Source organism: Drosophila kikkawai, chromosome 2L (assembly GCF_030179895.1).
Source record: "Drosophila kikkawai strain 14028-0561.14 chromosome 2L, DkikHiC1v2, whole genome shotgun sequence".
Lineage (NCBI taxonomy): Eukaryota > Metazoa > Arthropoda > Insecta > Diptera > Drosophilidae > Drosophila > Drosophila kikkawai.
This window is the reverse complement of record NC_091728.1, coordinates 12,115,462-12,129,083: the sequence shown is the minus strand read 5'-3', so window position 1 is coordinate 12,129,083 and position 13,622 is coordinate 12,115,462. Positions and strand designations below refer to the sequence as shown.

The following is a 13,622-nucleotide window of genomic DNA, read 5'->3' as shown; positions in this document are numbered from 1 at the left end:
ATCTCTGAATTCTAACAAATAGTTTGCAATTATCCCTTCTGCGGAGATGTTACGCTTTGGGGATGAGATTTGGGCATCCCAAGAACACCCCGTCAGGAACTCATCCACTGCGATGGCGGAGTCTTCTCCCACGACATGTCCAGGCATTTGATTGAACGACCATATAAACATTTGACCGTCCATTCCTCACACACTTACAGTAGGTTCTCGCTATTAAGAAAGTGTTTAAATTGAGCTTGAAAGAATAGTATAAATAATATTAAGGAAGCTTTTTTAGGAAGAACAAAAAAAAATAATGTGAAAATTATTGACTTTATTTAACAAATCTAAAATCTATTTTTAAGGGTTATTTAAGAAAACTGCTATAATTTATAGATATTTCCATAATCTGCCTTACCTATATGGACAGACATTCTGCGTACATTAGAAAGACTCTTCACTGTATCATAAAAATACTTTTTCAAGGCAAAAAACTATATATATAAATGTATGTGGGGGGTTTGGTCGCATAATCGATAGTCATAAACATTAGAGCTTTAAATTTAATATCCCTGATGGCTTGGCACTTCCAAAAGGGACTCGCCCACAATGAGTGAATGTGAATGCTCCATTGGACACTGCTTATGTTATATGTGATGGCACAAGGGGAATTTATACTCGGAGAGTGTGCAACTAAATGTGGCATGACACAAGTGAATAGAACTAATTTTCTCCCTCTCATCGCATTCCCAGCGGCAAGACATGGCTGACAATGCAATTGATGGACAGGACATGAAATGATTTCGTGGAAGAACCCGTGCTATTTGCGGAACCAACTTTGAGGAATACAAATGTACTACAGCTGCTTCACAGAGTCCGCTTTAATAAGCCTCAAATTATATGGCAAACAGCCGCTTGTTTTTTTCTACTTTTTGCCCCGCCTTTTCTTGTCCGCAACTTTTTTGCCTGCACCAATTTGATTTTGTCATTAAAAAGTTTTTAGCGAAATAATAAAGTTTGTCAGCGCGGAATTCGAGGACCAAGCCAAAGGAAAAAAGATCGCCAGAAAGGAAAAAGGAAATCACAGTCCAAAAGTGGCCAATGAAAGTTTTCGTTGGACATGCAGGGCCGCCAGGACGGGACCAGGAAGGGGACAGATGGAGCCCAGAGTAAACTATGGACTGTGGTAGAAACCGAAATTGTACGCTTATCTTGGCAGAGTCAGAGATGTGTCCGAACTCGAGCGCGATATGTCGCAAATTTAAGCGCAGTCAGCTCGGATGAAAAACGATTTTAAATAACCTGCAGTCATCACTTTTTGCCAGCGAAAGTTTAATTGCAATTTTTTAATTCAATAAATAAAATGATAACTTTTTAAGTGATTCTGTTTGCTCTACCGAGTATGTTTTTTTCGTGTCATGTCATTGGTGGGGAAGTGATTTTTATATTACCTGAGGATATATTTATGCCAATTATTGGCATTTTTAAATGGTATTTATTTTTTAATCAAAATATTTAATTAACTTTTCATATGGAAATTAATGGATTAAGTGAATAATAATATTACAGTACACATAACTAAGAAACTCAAAGTTAAAAATCGTTCATAATATTTATCCAGAGAATTCTAAGCAGTAAATTTTAAATTATTTATTTCTTTACTTTAATCAATCTGGATTTCTATTTTAGTAAATGCAACTTCCAAGTCCCAGATCTTATTTCTAAATCTCTCAAGAGATCCTAAGCTTAATTCTGTCCAGTTTATACCAACCTGAACTTAATCTTCATGAAATACTGAGTCCGCCAGATAAAGTTGACCCGTAGTACCCCAGTCACTTTGAGCTTATTGAATTACATGGAGATCGTACCGATGCAGTTGCATAATTCAATTAGCATGTGGAAGAGTACAACGGGCCAATGCCTGCTGGCACATCCTGTGACCAACGTGACGTATGCGCAATGTGGAGGCTGCAACAGGAGGAATGTGAGCCAATGCTGCGTTATGAATTATATTTCAATATGCTTCAACGAGTTCATCATTTATTTAGCCCACTGGGGAGAACTAGCGGCAGGCAGGCAAATGCCAATAAAGGAACGAGCAGCGAGAATCCTTGAGCCCTGCCAGGGACTCGGTTGCAAGCAGGAAGCCGGAATGCTGCTGAGCCATTGCCGACGAGTGCTTAGCTCCGTTTGCAATTTCCGTTTTGTCACATTTGTCTAACTAAATGGAAATTTATGCAGCTCCTCGGCGCGTCGGTCGTCGTCAAGAGTGCCTGCCTCCGTGTTCATTTCTGAGTCTGGTTCCGGAGTGGGTTAATACTTTATTCACGGTCCAGCGCTTAATGAAAGAGTCATTACACTCATTCATTCATTCAATCGTTGATTCATTCATGAGCAGACGAGAGCGCGTGTCCTTTGTTTTCCAATTCCCAGCCGCTGTTGCCTCTGGAGCCCGTGTTGTTGTCGTTAATTAATTGATTTTCATTGATGCCTTGGTAGCATTAATCATACGCCATGTTGGCCCGTGCCCTTCGCAGGCTATTGTTATCCTCCAGTCGCGTACTTTGCTGTCTTTCTTGGAACTTTTGAGATGGGTTGGAGCTATGGAGCTATGCAGTTTTTTGTCAAAGTTTTTCATTAACGCTTCAATAGACGGCACAGCACAAGACGGGGAAAAAGATTGAGGAAAAGTTGCATCTGCAGCAAATTGAAAGCATACTTCGAGCAGGGAGATACTGCCATTGACATGCAATGAAACCCTAGAACAAAGGGAAAAAGTGGCATACCATCAGCTTATTGCAATTTCTTTTGCAATTTGAATTTACTTTTAATAAATTTTTATTAAGGATGAACTTACTAAATATATTAAAGAGCACACAAACATCGGATGAGCGGTTTTTCAGCTAAAGATCTTTCTTCAGATTTTAATTTATATAATTACCTGTAATGCTTTCAAAAGCAAAGTTACTTGTTAAATAAGCATTTTTTATACTTTCCCTAATCAAGTCCTTTGCTAAGGATTCATTACAAAGAGTTCCGAAAAAATACTTTTCCTTTCAGATACGCTTCGCTGACCCAAAAGAAGCAGCAATTTACTCGCATCAATAATTAAATTAAATTCAACGATTAAGCCAGTTTAATTGCATACCAGTGAATGCAATAAATTCAAATGAACTTTCTCATTTAAGGGTTTTGTAGACGCAATTAAAACAAATACAAAATAAACAGCCGAGAAATTTGCACTTTGGCCGCTGGGGTTGGCGACGCGTGAATAAATCATTTCCGCAAACAGCAAGCGGATTTTGCATAATAGATGGTAGGGCTTTATGTGCGGTAATGTTGCCTAAAATATGCATAACTTATAGGCGATATACATATACATTTATTCCAAGCCGGAAGCATCTAAATTGTCTCCCAGTCCCAAAAGGCGGCTGCCAACGCAGCTTAGCGCGAATCAATTAAATTGGCCTGTGGTCCGCCGCGGCGTCCTGACGGTTTCCATTTTCAGCTTAGTGGTTGACGTTTTGACAGTTTTATTGTAAGTCATTCGTGTTTAACTGCTTAAGCGAGGACTTATTTTGTGACCCGTTTCTGTCTCAAAATAATTACAATTTAATCAAATAATTTGGTGGCCCGAATAAATGGAAATTAAATGAAAGGTCATTCAAGTGTTTAAGCAAAAGAAAATCTTATCAGAAATATTTCTGAATTTTTAAATTTTAAGACTAGTAACTTGTACTTGGCGCATTGCAGTCCTGAAAAATACAAACAATATATTAAAAAATAACATTAAAATTGTAAAATACAACCAAAAACAATTTTTTTAATTTTAAACTCAATAAGCGATTCTGAATTCAATTGCAGACTGCATGGGTACACAAACTTCGGCTACCCGCAATCCGAAAAAAATATATATTGTGTATTTGTATTTGTAATTTAATTTTAATTTAATAAATAAACAATTAAATAAATGTATTGTTTTTTCTAAAGTGGCGCCATCTATGTGAATCTATGTAAAATTCATGTAGAATGCATGTCAAAATAAGTCTCTGGTAAAATAGTGTAATGTAAGTAAAATAGTTATCATTAGGAATGTAGAAACGTTATCTCTTAAGTTAAATCTTTGAATTAAAATTAAAAAAAGCCTTTAAAAAATAATTAATGAATTCTTTAATTTAAGATATCAAAATATAGTATTATTACATATAAGAAAACGAATACTACCTTTCATTTCATTTTAATGGCTTCTGAATCAGGACAACGTTTGGTTCCTTTATAATACATTAGCAGCATTTTATTAAATACTTGTTGAATTGTGTAGTACATTAATATCTATAATACGTAATATCTCAATCACAAGAGAGATTAAATATATATAGCTACATATGTATATAGGATATACTTAGACATTTCGAAAATTGTAAATGGCTAGCTAAATGAAACGACAACTTATCTCGATTAAATTAGTGATGATTTTCGAAATATACAACCTAGACTTAATTACAAACTAAATTAACAGTTCTAAATTATATCTAGTTTTGGTATTTGTACAAAAGATGAGGGCACAGCGATGGGTTCCCAAACGAAAACCCCCGAGAGCATATGAGGGAAATTATACTAATTCAAGGTCCGTCGGCATAACAGAAAATATATGGAAATGAAGGTAATAATGGCAATGCTAGTACAGCTTAGGGCGATCTATCGTGTGGAAGTACGTATAAATATATACAAAAGCTATCTATGTACATTAGGAGCTTGGATCGACTGTCTCTATTATTGCGTCTTCGTTTCGGCAGATCTTTTGGACACCGCATCACTCGTAGCTTCCGTTGGCTGCTCCTTGGGTTCCGGCATCAGTTCTCCGATGCCCAACTTATTGGGCAGTGCATCCGGCGTATTTATAATGCCGTACGGCCTCAGATGATAGATCAGATAGTCCAGCACGTACATTTGGTTTGGAGAGACGTAGTGGAAGGATATGGCATTGTCCGAGCAGCAGTCCAGACCCTGTAATAAAAGGAAAATACATTAATTTTCTCGTTTTTTCTTTATTTTTTTATGGCTTACCTCATCTGTTTTGTAGAAGATGTACTGCCAGTACCAGAACTTCTTGTCCGTGTGCGCTGGTATCAAATGGTGCTCTGGGACAAACGGAAAGAAGCGTCCCCGTCCATTGGAATCCCGGGAATCCCCTGCTAGAACCTTGACATTCTGCAGGCACTTGCCGATCTCCACATCTTCGGCGCCCGTGTTATCCGCTTTGCAGAGCTTGGGATTGGGCAGAGCCTCGACCACAAAGCGACGCACTGCCTCGCGGCTGAGGACATACCCGGCACCGCCGGACATATAGCCCTGCTTCACGTACGGCTTAAACTTGCATCCGAAGTACACCGGAGTCTCGGGATTATACGGATACAGCATGTAGCGCATATTCTCCACTATCGTGTAGGTGTCGTCGTCAGCTTTGAGGAACCAGTCGGCGTCATTGATATGGTGCTCGTAGATGTACTTGTAGGCCTCCTTTGTCTTGCCCCACAAGTTGTTGCGACCCTCGCCCACGGGCAGGGCCACTGCATTCAGCTCCTCGTCCTTGGCCGAGCTCATGAAGATCAGCTTGTTGCAGCGCTTTCCCCAGGTGCGCTTCACATGTCGCGCCTTCTTCTGGTGGTTGCTCGGACTGGTCATGATCCAGCAAAGCACTCGAACCTCGCCGTAGAGCCGCTCCGCAATGGTGGAGTTCTCGTGCGCGTGCTCATGGGTACCCACATCCTGCTCCGGCCCCGTCAGCTCCATCATATCGTGACTGTGGTGGGCATCGTTCACGTCGCCATGCCGGTGGCCATCATAGGGCATGAATTCGCTGCGTTCCGGTGTGGAGGAGTACACAAATAACTCCGCCAGGCAAAAGCCCACTACCAGACCCACAATGAGCGACACAAAAGATCGTTTATTTGAGCGGCCTGTAAATATAAATATATATAAATCTATTTTAATTATCCGTCAGCACGAAGCTCTTACTCACCTTCATTAAGTATGGACCTTCCCAGAAGACTATTGGCAGTCATTTGGCTTTATTATGGGATAATTCTTGCGGTGATGAAAGGAACTTATGGTTGGACTTCTGGGACCTGGACCTGCAGCTTCTTTGGTTGCGTTTCTTCAAGGCGGGGAGCTCCACTCGGGTTTCGCCTTACATCTTCTGCAATGCAAAATAGAGGTACTCCCTTAGTGATGCATGTGTGCTCACGTCAGTCACTCGATCACTAGTGTCAACTATCTGAAAATTGTGCTGGTTCTGCTCGGTCGAAGTTTGGTTCGCCTCCACTCGGCTTGGCCGAACTGTGCTAATCTCATGCAAAACGTGACAATTGCTACTGTTCGGAACTGCATTCTCCAGCTGCGCGTTGCTGATAAATATTTATTATTTCATTTTTTTTAAAACATTTTAGTTATTCTTATTTGCTCTTCTCTTTTTGTACGTGCCAGCTTGTGTGTATTTTCCCGGTATGGAGGGCTTCTCTTCCGAGATAACTGCCATACAGAAATTTTGCTTTTTGGCATACGTAAACATCATCGGCGAGCAGCCAAGTGTCTGCAACAAGTATGGCCATTTTCGAGCTTGTGTCGTAAAACTAACAAACAACATAAAATCTAAACAATTCGCTTGTTTTGCATGCGAAGAACAAATAGAAAAGCAATTACACTTTTGACACCATAAAAAAAAGATTATTTTCGGTTTAAGACTTTGTTTAGTTGGGGACTAGCGTGTCGCGAGTGCTGAGCAAATCAAACTCAAATCGGAGAAGTTGGGGCCGTTGAACTAAACACCTACATAATTAATGTTAATTGATGAAGTATATTTATGCTAGAAAGAGTGTAAATTTACACTGCCTAAATATAATATAGTTAAAGACCAAAATTATAGTGAAACAGACTTCTCCAGACCTGAAGCGTGAGATTAATTTCCCTTTCATTAACCATTACCGATCCACTTCGATTCGTTAAACTTGAACCGCCCAGCGTCACATTTATTAGAACAATTAAATCTTTGTTTTGAGCAAACAAAACTCTTTGTTTCGGAGCGTCTTTAGTCATTGTTTAGCAAATAGATCGTTTAGCACTCACTTATCAACTTTATTTGCATGGATGAAACAATAACTTTGGTAATATTAATAGCAGCAACAGGGCAAAACAGATGCGACAACAGATCTTGGCTTAAGCAAATCAGTTTTGAATCCGAACAAGACGGCACCTTGTCAAGAAATGCAGTCAGACAGCCAAAAAACCGAGTTTTTAAAGCAAAATACATTCAGTTCTGGGCTTCATTCTCTTTTGTTTCTTGCAGTTCTTTCAACCCAACAGATAAATAAAAGCAAAAACACTCATCCATATCTAGAGCCCTGCAGCCCTCCGATGTTTTTGGGTTTCAACAATATATTACTGAGTTTCCGGTGATTCACATGGGTTTGTGGGTTTGCCACTCCTAATTTGCGGGCTTATCATTGGGCCTCTATTCACAACTTATCTATAGCAACAATTACACTTTATCATCGAATTTGTGATAGCGTGATAGCGTTTGCTTGCCTGGGTTTTAATCACATTTTGTGGGTCAAGTTCTGTCGGCGCGATTAGTTTTTCGTACTGTCCATTATTGATATATTAGCAGACTTGATTTCGATGAAGTCTATTATTTTATACTCAAAGTGGTTTCTTGGTAAACTGATATGGTTATCAAGAAGGTAAGAAATCAATTAAGTTGGTTAAAACCTTTCGACATTTTCCAATCTAATTTTAACTACCTTATAATCATAAGCTTGATATAAAAAATTAAAAACAAAAACCAAATTTCATTCTTTGGATCACAAAGGGCAAAAAGAATTTATTAATTTTTTAAAGAAGTTCTTATAATAGGTTGTTTTTCCGTGTTTTGATTGTATTGTCAGTCATAAAGTACTTTCGATTATTTCCTACTCCCTTTATTCCCAGAGATCACTGTAGGTTCTGGCAGGTATGCATTGTAGTTTCTGTTTGAGCAGCTGGCCAATCTTAACGTCATAGTATCTCAATGGCAGGTAAGCTCTTATTACAGACGCACATATAGCTGCTCATTATTAATTCGGTTATCCAAGTGAGAAGTGCGATAATAAAATGATACCATCAAAGATACAAGTGCCCTGGTCCTCAAGAAAAGGTCTCTAGAGTGTCCTACTATTTTAAACCAGATTTTAATAAGGCCTTCATATTTCAGTGTCACTGGGTCAACTTATTTTGACTTTTCTGCTGGGATCAATTGTGTTTATCGTCCTGGTTAAGCTCGTATCTGTTCCACTGCGCATCGATGACTTCGACACCTTTCGTTTTAGGGTTGGTGAGAACGATGATGGTCCATTAGCAGGTCAAGGACGTGGGCAATCCGAGATGAAACCCTGAACGTTGCGTTCTACGAATGTTCTCAATTGACAATCGTGACATGGCAAATCCCACATGTGGGGGCGAAACGGACCTAAATGTTTGCCCGACTTGCTTGGCAATTTCCAGTTGCAATTGTAATTGCAAATTAATTAAATTTAGGCATGCCCAACCTGACAGACCCCCAGCTCCGTTCCAATTCAGTGTGCAATTGCAATTAAACGCAATTTAACAGCATATTTACCTATCATTGTTGCCGACTGAGAATTTCGACTTCAAGCTGGAAGCTCGATTTGCTGTGCCGAGTCCAAACAAAGATGCACAATCTAAACCAAATATTTTACATACAGATAGGTAGTCTAATTTTAGACCCATTGCCATCGTAAAACTTTTCACATGCACTGCAGCCACCAATTGAAAAATTTGCAGGTGAACAAAAAAGAAAATTATACAATTATAACTTTATTTCGTAACACGAATATGAACTCATTTGCCAACGTGCCTTTAATTCAAAGCATTTTATTTGTATTGTTCAACATATTTGATATCTATTGTGATTAGTTTTATTTATGCAATTACGCTATCATGTCGTTATCATTGAAAATTATATTATTATAGTGATGCTAGGTCTGTAAATGATGGAAAAAAACCCCTAAAGCTAAATGCCTTGAGTGCGCAATGTTTAAAAAGATTATTTTAAGATATGATTTTTTAAGATTAGTTATATGACTAGAAGAACCTTGTAAAATAATGCGGTATGCCCCAAAAACTACATGTTATCATTAGTGTGGAAAGCCTGACAAAATACATTAATATGTTAAATATGGTTACAGTTAACAAATTATTTAAAATTTAAATTATACATATTCTTCCCCTAAAATAAAAATTAAAAGAAAAGCACAACATTGTACATATCTTGGAATTTAGACGAAATTGCCATAAAAAGGTGATGAATGTTCTATTTAAAGATTTATTCTGTTTGTATCTCGAAAAGTTAAGTGAATTTTTCGCTTTTAATATATTGTTACCATAATTCATTTATAAAATATTAAATGTGTTTAGTTTTTATTTTTAACAACAACAATTTCGGACTCAGCTAAATAGATACTGAAGCATCTGTTTGTTAAAAGGCAGTTAAAATAAATGTAATATTATTATGTCATTCCGTTAATAGAATTTCTATTTTTGCCGCCCTATACTCAACTCACATTAGCGTGACAGCGACTGCACTCAGAACAAAAGGCGAAACCAAATAAAAACCCAAACCAAACCAAAAAGCAAACCAATTGTCAAATTGTTTTGTTAGGCCTCCATTCATCTGAGGGCAATAAAATCAGCCACGCTCTGCGATCCCGCGAATGTTTCAATTCTGTTATTGTTTTATTGCCATATGCGGCCCATTTTAGTTCACTTCACTTTCAGCGGCTTCCCTTTCAGATAAACAATAAAGCTGCCACAATAGTTGCCCGCTGGTTATCAATGTGGAACCTTAACTGCTGGGAATTGTTATCGGACACAAAAAAGAAATGTGGCTTGCATCCGTTTCAGAAACTCAGTTGTTTTCCTCAATCAGTCGCTGTTCACATATGTAAAGATTTATCTTATATCGAGTAACTGAGTTCTGATGATGACTAATTAGGGGAGGCCAAATTGAACAATATTTGCATTTGTTAATTAGCTTTATCAATAATAAAATTTGTAGTAAAATTCTGTAAGTAGAATATACAAAGAGCGGTACATGCTTCAAATTTTAAAATAACAAGAACAGCTTTAACAATCACATAATTACAATTTAATGTATTATAAAGAACTTTATTAAAAACTACTAACTACAAACTATGCGAACTATCTAAATTCGACTTAAAATGAATTTCTTTGCTAGTTTGTTCTATTGACAGTTAGGTTAGCTCTAAGCTGTGTCAGAAACCTGTTGTATACTGTTTATATTAAGAACCTAAGCGTTTGTAAAGTCAAACATTTTTATAAACGACAACGACAAAGGTCGTTTTCGGTTCTAAATGAAAACAGTTTGGTTCTCAAAATTGCCCGCTGATTGATAAATAAAAGAAATCTTTTCAGCTATTTCTTACGTCAAATGTCTGGATTGGCCGAAATTTGAAGGGTATTGTTTTGCTTTAACCTTGAGGGCATTGAAACTGCCTAAAGAACGAAATGACCTACATAAATTTTGAATGGTGAAAGATAATTTTTATAACATTAAAGTGCAATAAAAAGTATCTAGTAACATCTTTTTAATGTACTCTTAAATCTTAAAGTAATCAAGTGTCACCCCGTTAAAGATACAATTCATGGAAGCCTCTCCTCTAGGAAATATTCCAGCACGAATCAGCGCAACTTAGCTGTCATTTCAAGTACTCCGTTAATAAGTACTTTGATAATGATTGCAATGGAGCTGACGAGGTCAAGTGGATAGAACACACAATACCCTGCTTGTGTATACAAAAGATTAAAGTATCCAATTATATGGTATTCCTTTTTAAAGTCTTATAATAAGAATTCTATACATTTTACTAAGTTAAATTTTAATCAGTTTGGCCAAAGTGAAATGATCACGGGTCGTCAATGTGGCATGGGCAATAAAATGTAATTTTTATCTCAGAAATAGCCCCATTAATTTGTTCACTCATACAAATTTAATTCAATTACAAAAAGGCCACAAAAATGGCTGTGGATAATTACAATGGTGTCCAAAAATATACTACAATAGATTTTATGACATTTTCATATACGGAGTGTTACATACACGGCTAAAAAAAGGAATTGTACCCTAGAATCTCTAGAGATTCACGCCCCATCACATATCCCCTTTCATCGGCAGATACCCAGCAGGCAGACCAGAAGCCTGGAGCTCGGTCACTCGCCGCTGTTATCAGTGCCGCTGCAGTTGAACGGCAAATCAAGGGTGCAATCTGCATACGAATTAAGCACAACAACAACAACAACAACAGCGGCTAATCAGAGAGGCGTCAGACAATCACATGTGCTGTGCTGGAGATAAAGAGGGTAAGGGTACAGGCAGGCAGCAGAGACGCCCTCGGGAATTGGAACCACAAATAAATTTAAGTAAATGCAGTTCGGCTGCAGACAATTCACCCCTGGAGTGCAGAGGGGTGGGCGGGAACAGGGGGTGAAACTGAGCACATAACGTGACAGCAACAACGGAAATGACAACTAAAGAGAGCCGGAGAGCGAACGAGGATGGCAAAGGAGACGAAAGGGAAAGGCAGCTGTTTGGGGAATGTCGGCATATTAAAAATAACAACAACCACCAGGATAAGGCATGACGAATAAAGATCACGCTTCCCAAACCCAAAATAATATCAAATATTTAAATATCTTTTTTTATATGTGTGCGTAGTAGCCCTCGTATTTAAAAAAAAATAAGTCTATATTTAGATACTCTATATTTTTAAATTACTTGAAACCTAGACAACTATTACGGATTCATGGATTAATCATTTTACATTTTTATAATTTATTATTATTATTATTTACTTATCATTTGATTCATTTTGTATAGCACATACTTACGTATTGTAAATGTGTTTTGAATTTTAAATCAAAATCAACAAGAGGGCACTTGCAGTTAATGTTGCCGTTTTGGCGTAAGAGAACTACACTGAGAGGTTTCCCTCAGTTTTTAGCATTAAATTAACGCGCTTCTGAGGAACTTAAGCACGTTTGCTTAAAAATTCTCGACACGGATTAAGAATGTATTCCTTGAGATCCCTTAAGCCTTCAAAAGCACGTAGCACTCCGCGTTGTAGCGAAAAAACTGGTTTTGGTTAGAGGCAAAAAAGAACCTTTTTCAATCATGACTCCACAAACTTAGACCGAAGGAATCGGAGAACAAGGACCGCATATTTCTGATTCATTATTTCACTTGACCAACAACGGCGTTCTTATAGTTTACACTGCGCAATTGTATTTTTATTATCTTTTGTTTTTCTTCCTTGGTTTTCCTCGCGCTTTTCTTGTATTAAATTTTCGTTATCCGCTGCGTTTTTTGTTTTGATACGAAAGTTTTTGCTGACTAAACTATTTTTCGTTTCGTTTAATTTTATGTTTTTCACTGAAGTGGAATGGAGGAACTGCAGCTGCCGTTACTTACAAATTGATTTTTTGCACAATTTCTCACATGTTCTCCAATCGCAGGACGCTTTCAATTCCGGCGATTGCTCTCACGTTTCGCTTTGCCAATTAATTGCTCGGCGTGTCATTCGAGCAGTTGAATTGCGTTAATCGAAATATTTAATTAAACTTATTTTCTAGACGAGCGTAGAACTAAACATGAGCGAACGCGACGAGTTGGGAAAAAAAAGTGCCGCGAAATTCTATAGCTGCCTCGAAAGCCAACGAAGAGAGTGACTAAGAGAGCGCACGCTCGCTCTCTCCCTCATACTACGTTTCTTTGCGCAGCAGTGAGAGGGAGAGAGATGGCCAAATTGCCGGCTGCAACTTTGCCGCGAGAGCGCTTAAGAGAGAGCGATAAAACAGATGTTTGGGAAATGGCCTATTACTATTAATAAATACTTTTGATAAGTAGTAGAAATATAGACTTGTATATAATATAAATTGTAAAACATGCGTTAAGTGCTTTATTTTTTTTTTCCTTGATTTCTTATTGCCTTTATCTAGCATTAAAGCAAAAACAGCTGTTGAGATTAAGAGTTTAGTTTTAGGCAGGAAAATTTCCTGTAGGCTGTTCTCTTAAATTTTTAAGGAGTCCCGGAAATAGGGAAAGTCCAATATTATTTGTTTTATGTGAAATTATTCACACATACTTATCAGATTAAAAAATATATTAATATTTTTTTTTACAAATTTGTAATCTATAAATCGAATAGTGCCAGTAACTTGAAAATAGTTCGAGTTGGGCACCAAGATATTTACTAAATTTTGTACCGGTCCACTTTTGCAACAGTGAGCTTATCATATAACAATTTGCTATCGATCTTTAATGATAAGATATTGCAAACGTCTACATATGCATACTCAGTAACTGTCAAACATGATAAGAAAAGTGCGCAGTCAATTAGTCAGATAATAAGTGAGAAAATGTTTTCACACCTTGACATGAAATGGGAGTGGTTCTAAAATGCATTGCAATAAATATTGCATAGAACTTTAAACACATTTTGTTCTGTGTATATGTGGAAATATAATAGTAATACTAAATCTCTTTTGTTAGCCTTTTTGAGCACTGAGCATTA

At 37.5% G+C, this 13,622-nt stretch overlaps 1 protein-coding gene across 3 annotated transcripts; it reads right to left on the bottom strand.

Annotated features, from left to right (window-relative positions):
* Positions 1-4,260: 4,260 nt before the first annotated feature.
* On the bottom strand, positions 4,261-12,714 carry C1GalTA (Glycoprotein-N-acetylgalactosamine 3-beta-galactosyltransferase 1). Of its 3 annotated transcripts, none has more exons than XM_017178404.3 (4): positions 11,941-12,473; positions 6,002-6,178; positions 5,047-5,939; positions 4,261-4,986 (listed from the first exon to the last, which is right to left on the bottom strand). In XM_017178404.3, the coding sequence occupies exons 2-4, from the start codon at positions 6,042-6,044 to the stop codon at positions 4,753-4,755; spliced, it is 1,170 nt and encodes a 389-aa protein (XP_017033893.1). In that variant the 5' UTR covers positions 6,045-6,178; positions 11,941-12,473; the 3' UTR covers positions 4,261-4,752. The 3 variants fall into 3 exon arrangements, with proteins under 3 accessions (XP_017033893.1, XP_017033894.1, XP_017033892.1); XM_017178405.2 differs by lacking the exon at positions 11,941-12,473 and adding an exon at positions 7,105-7,226; XM_017178403.2 differs by lacking the exon at positions 11,941-12,473 and adding an exon at positions 12,521-12,714 and having other exon boundaries at positions 4,262-4,986.
* Positions 12,715-13,622: the final 908 nt, after the last annotated feature.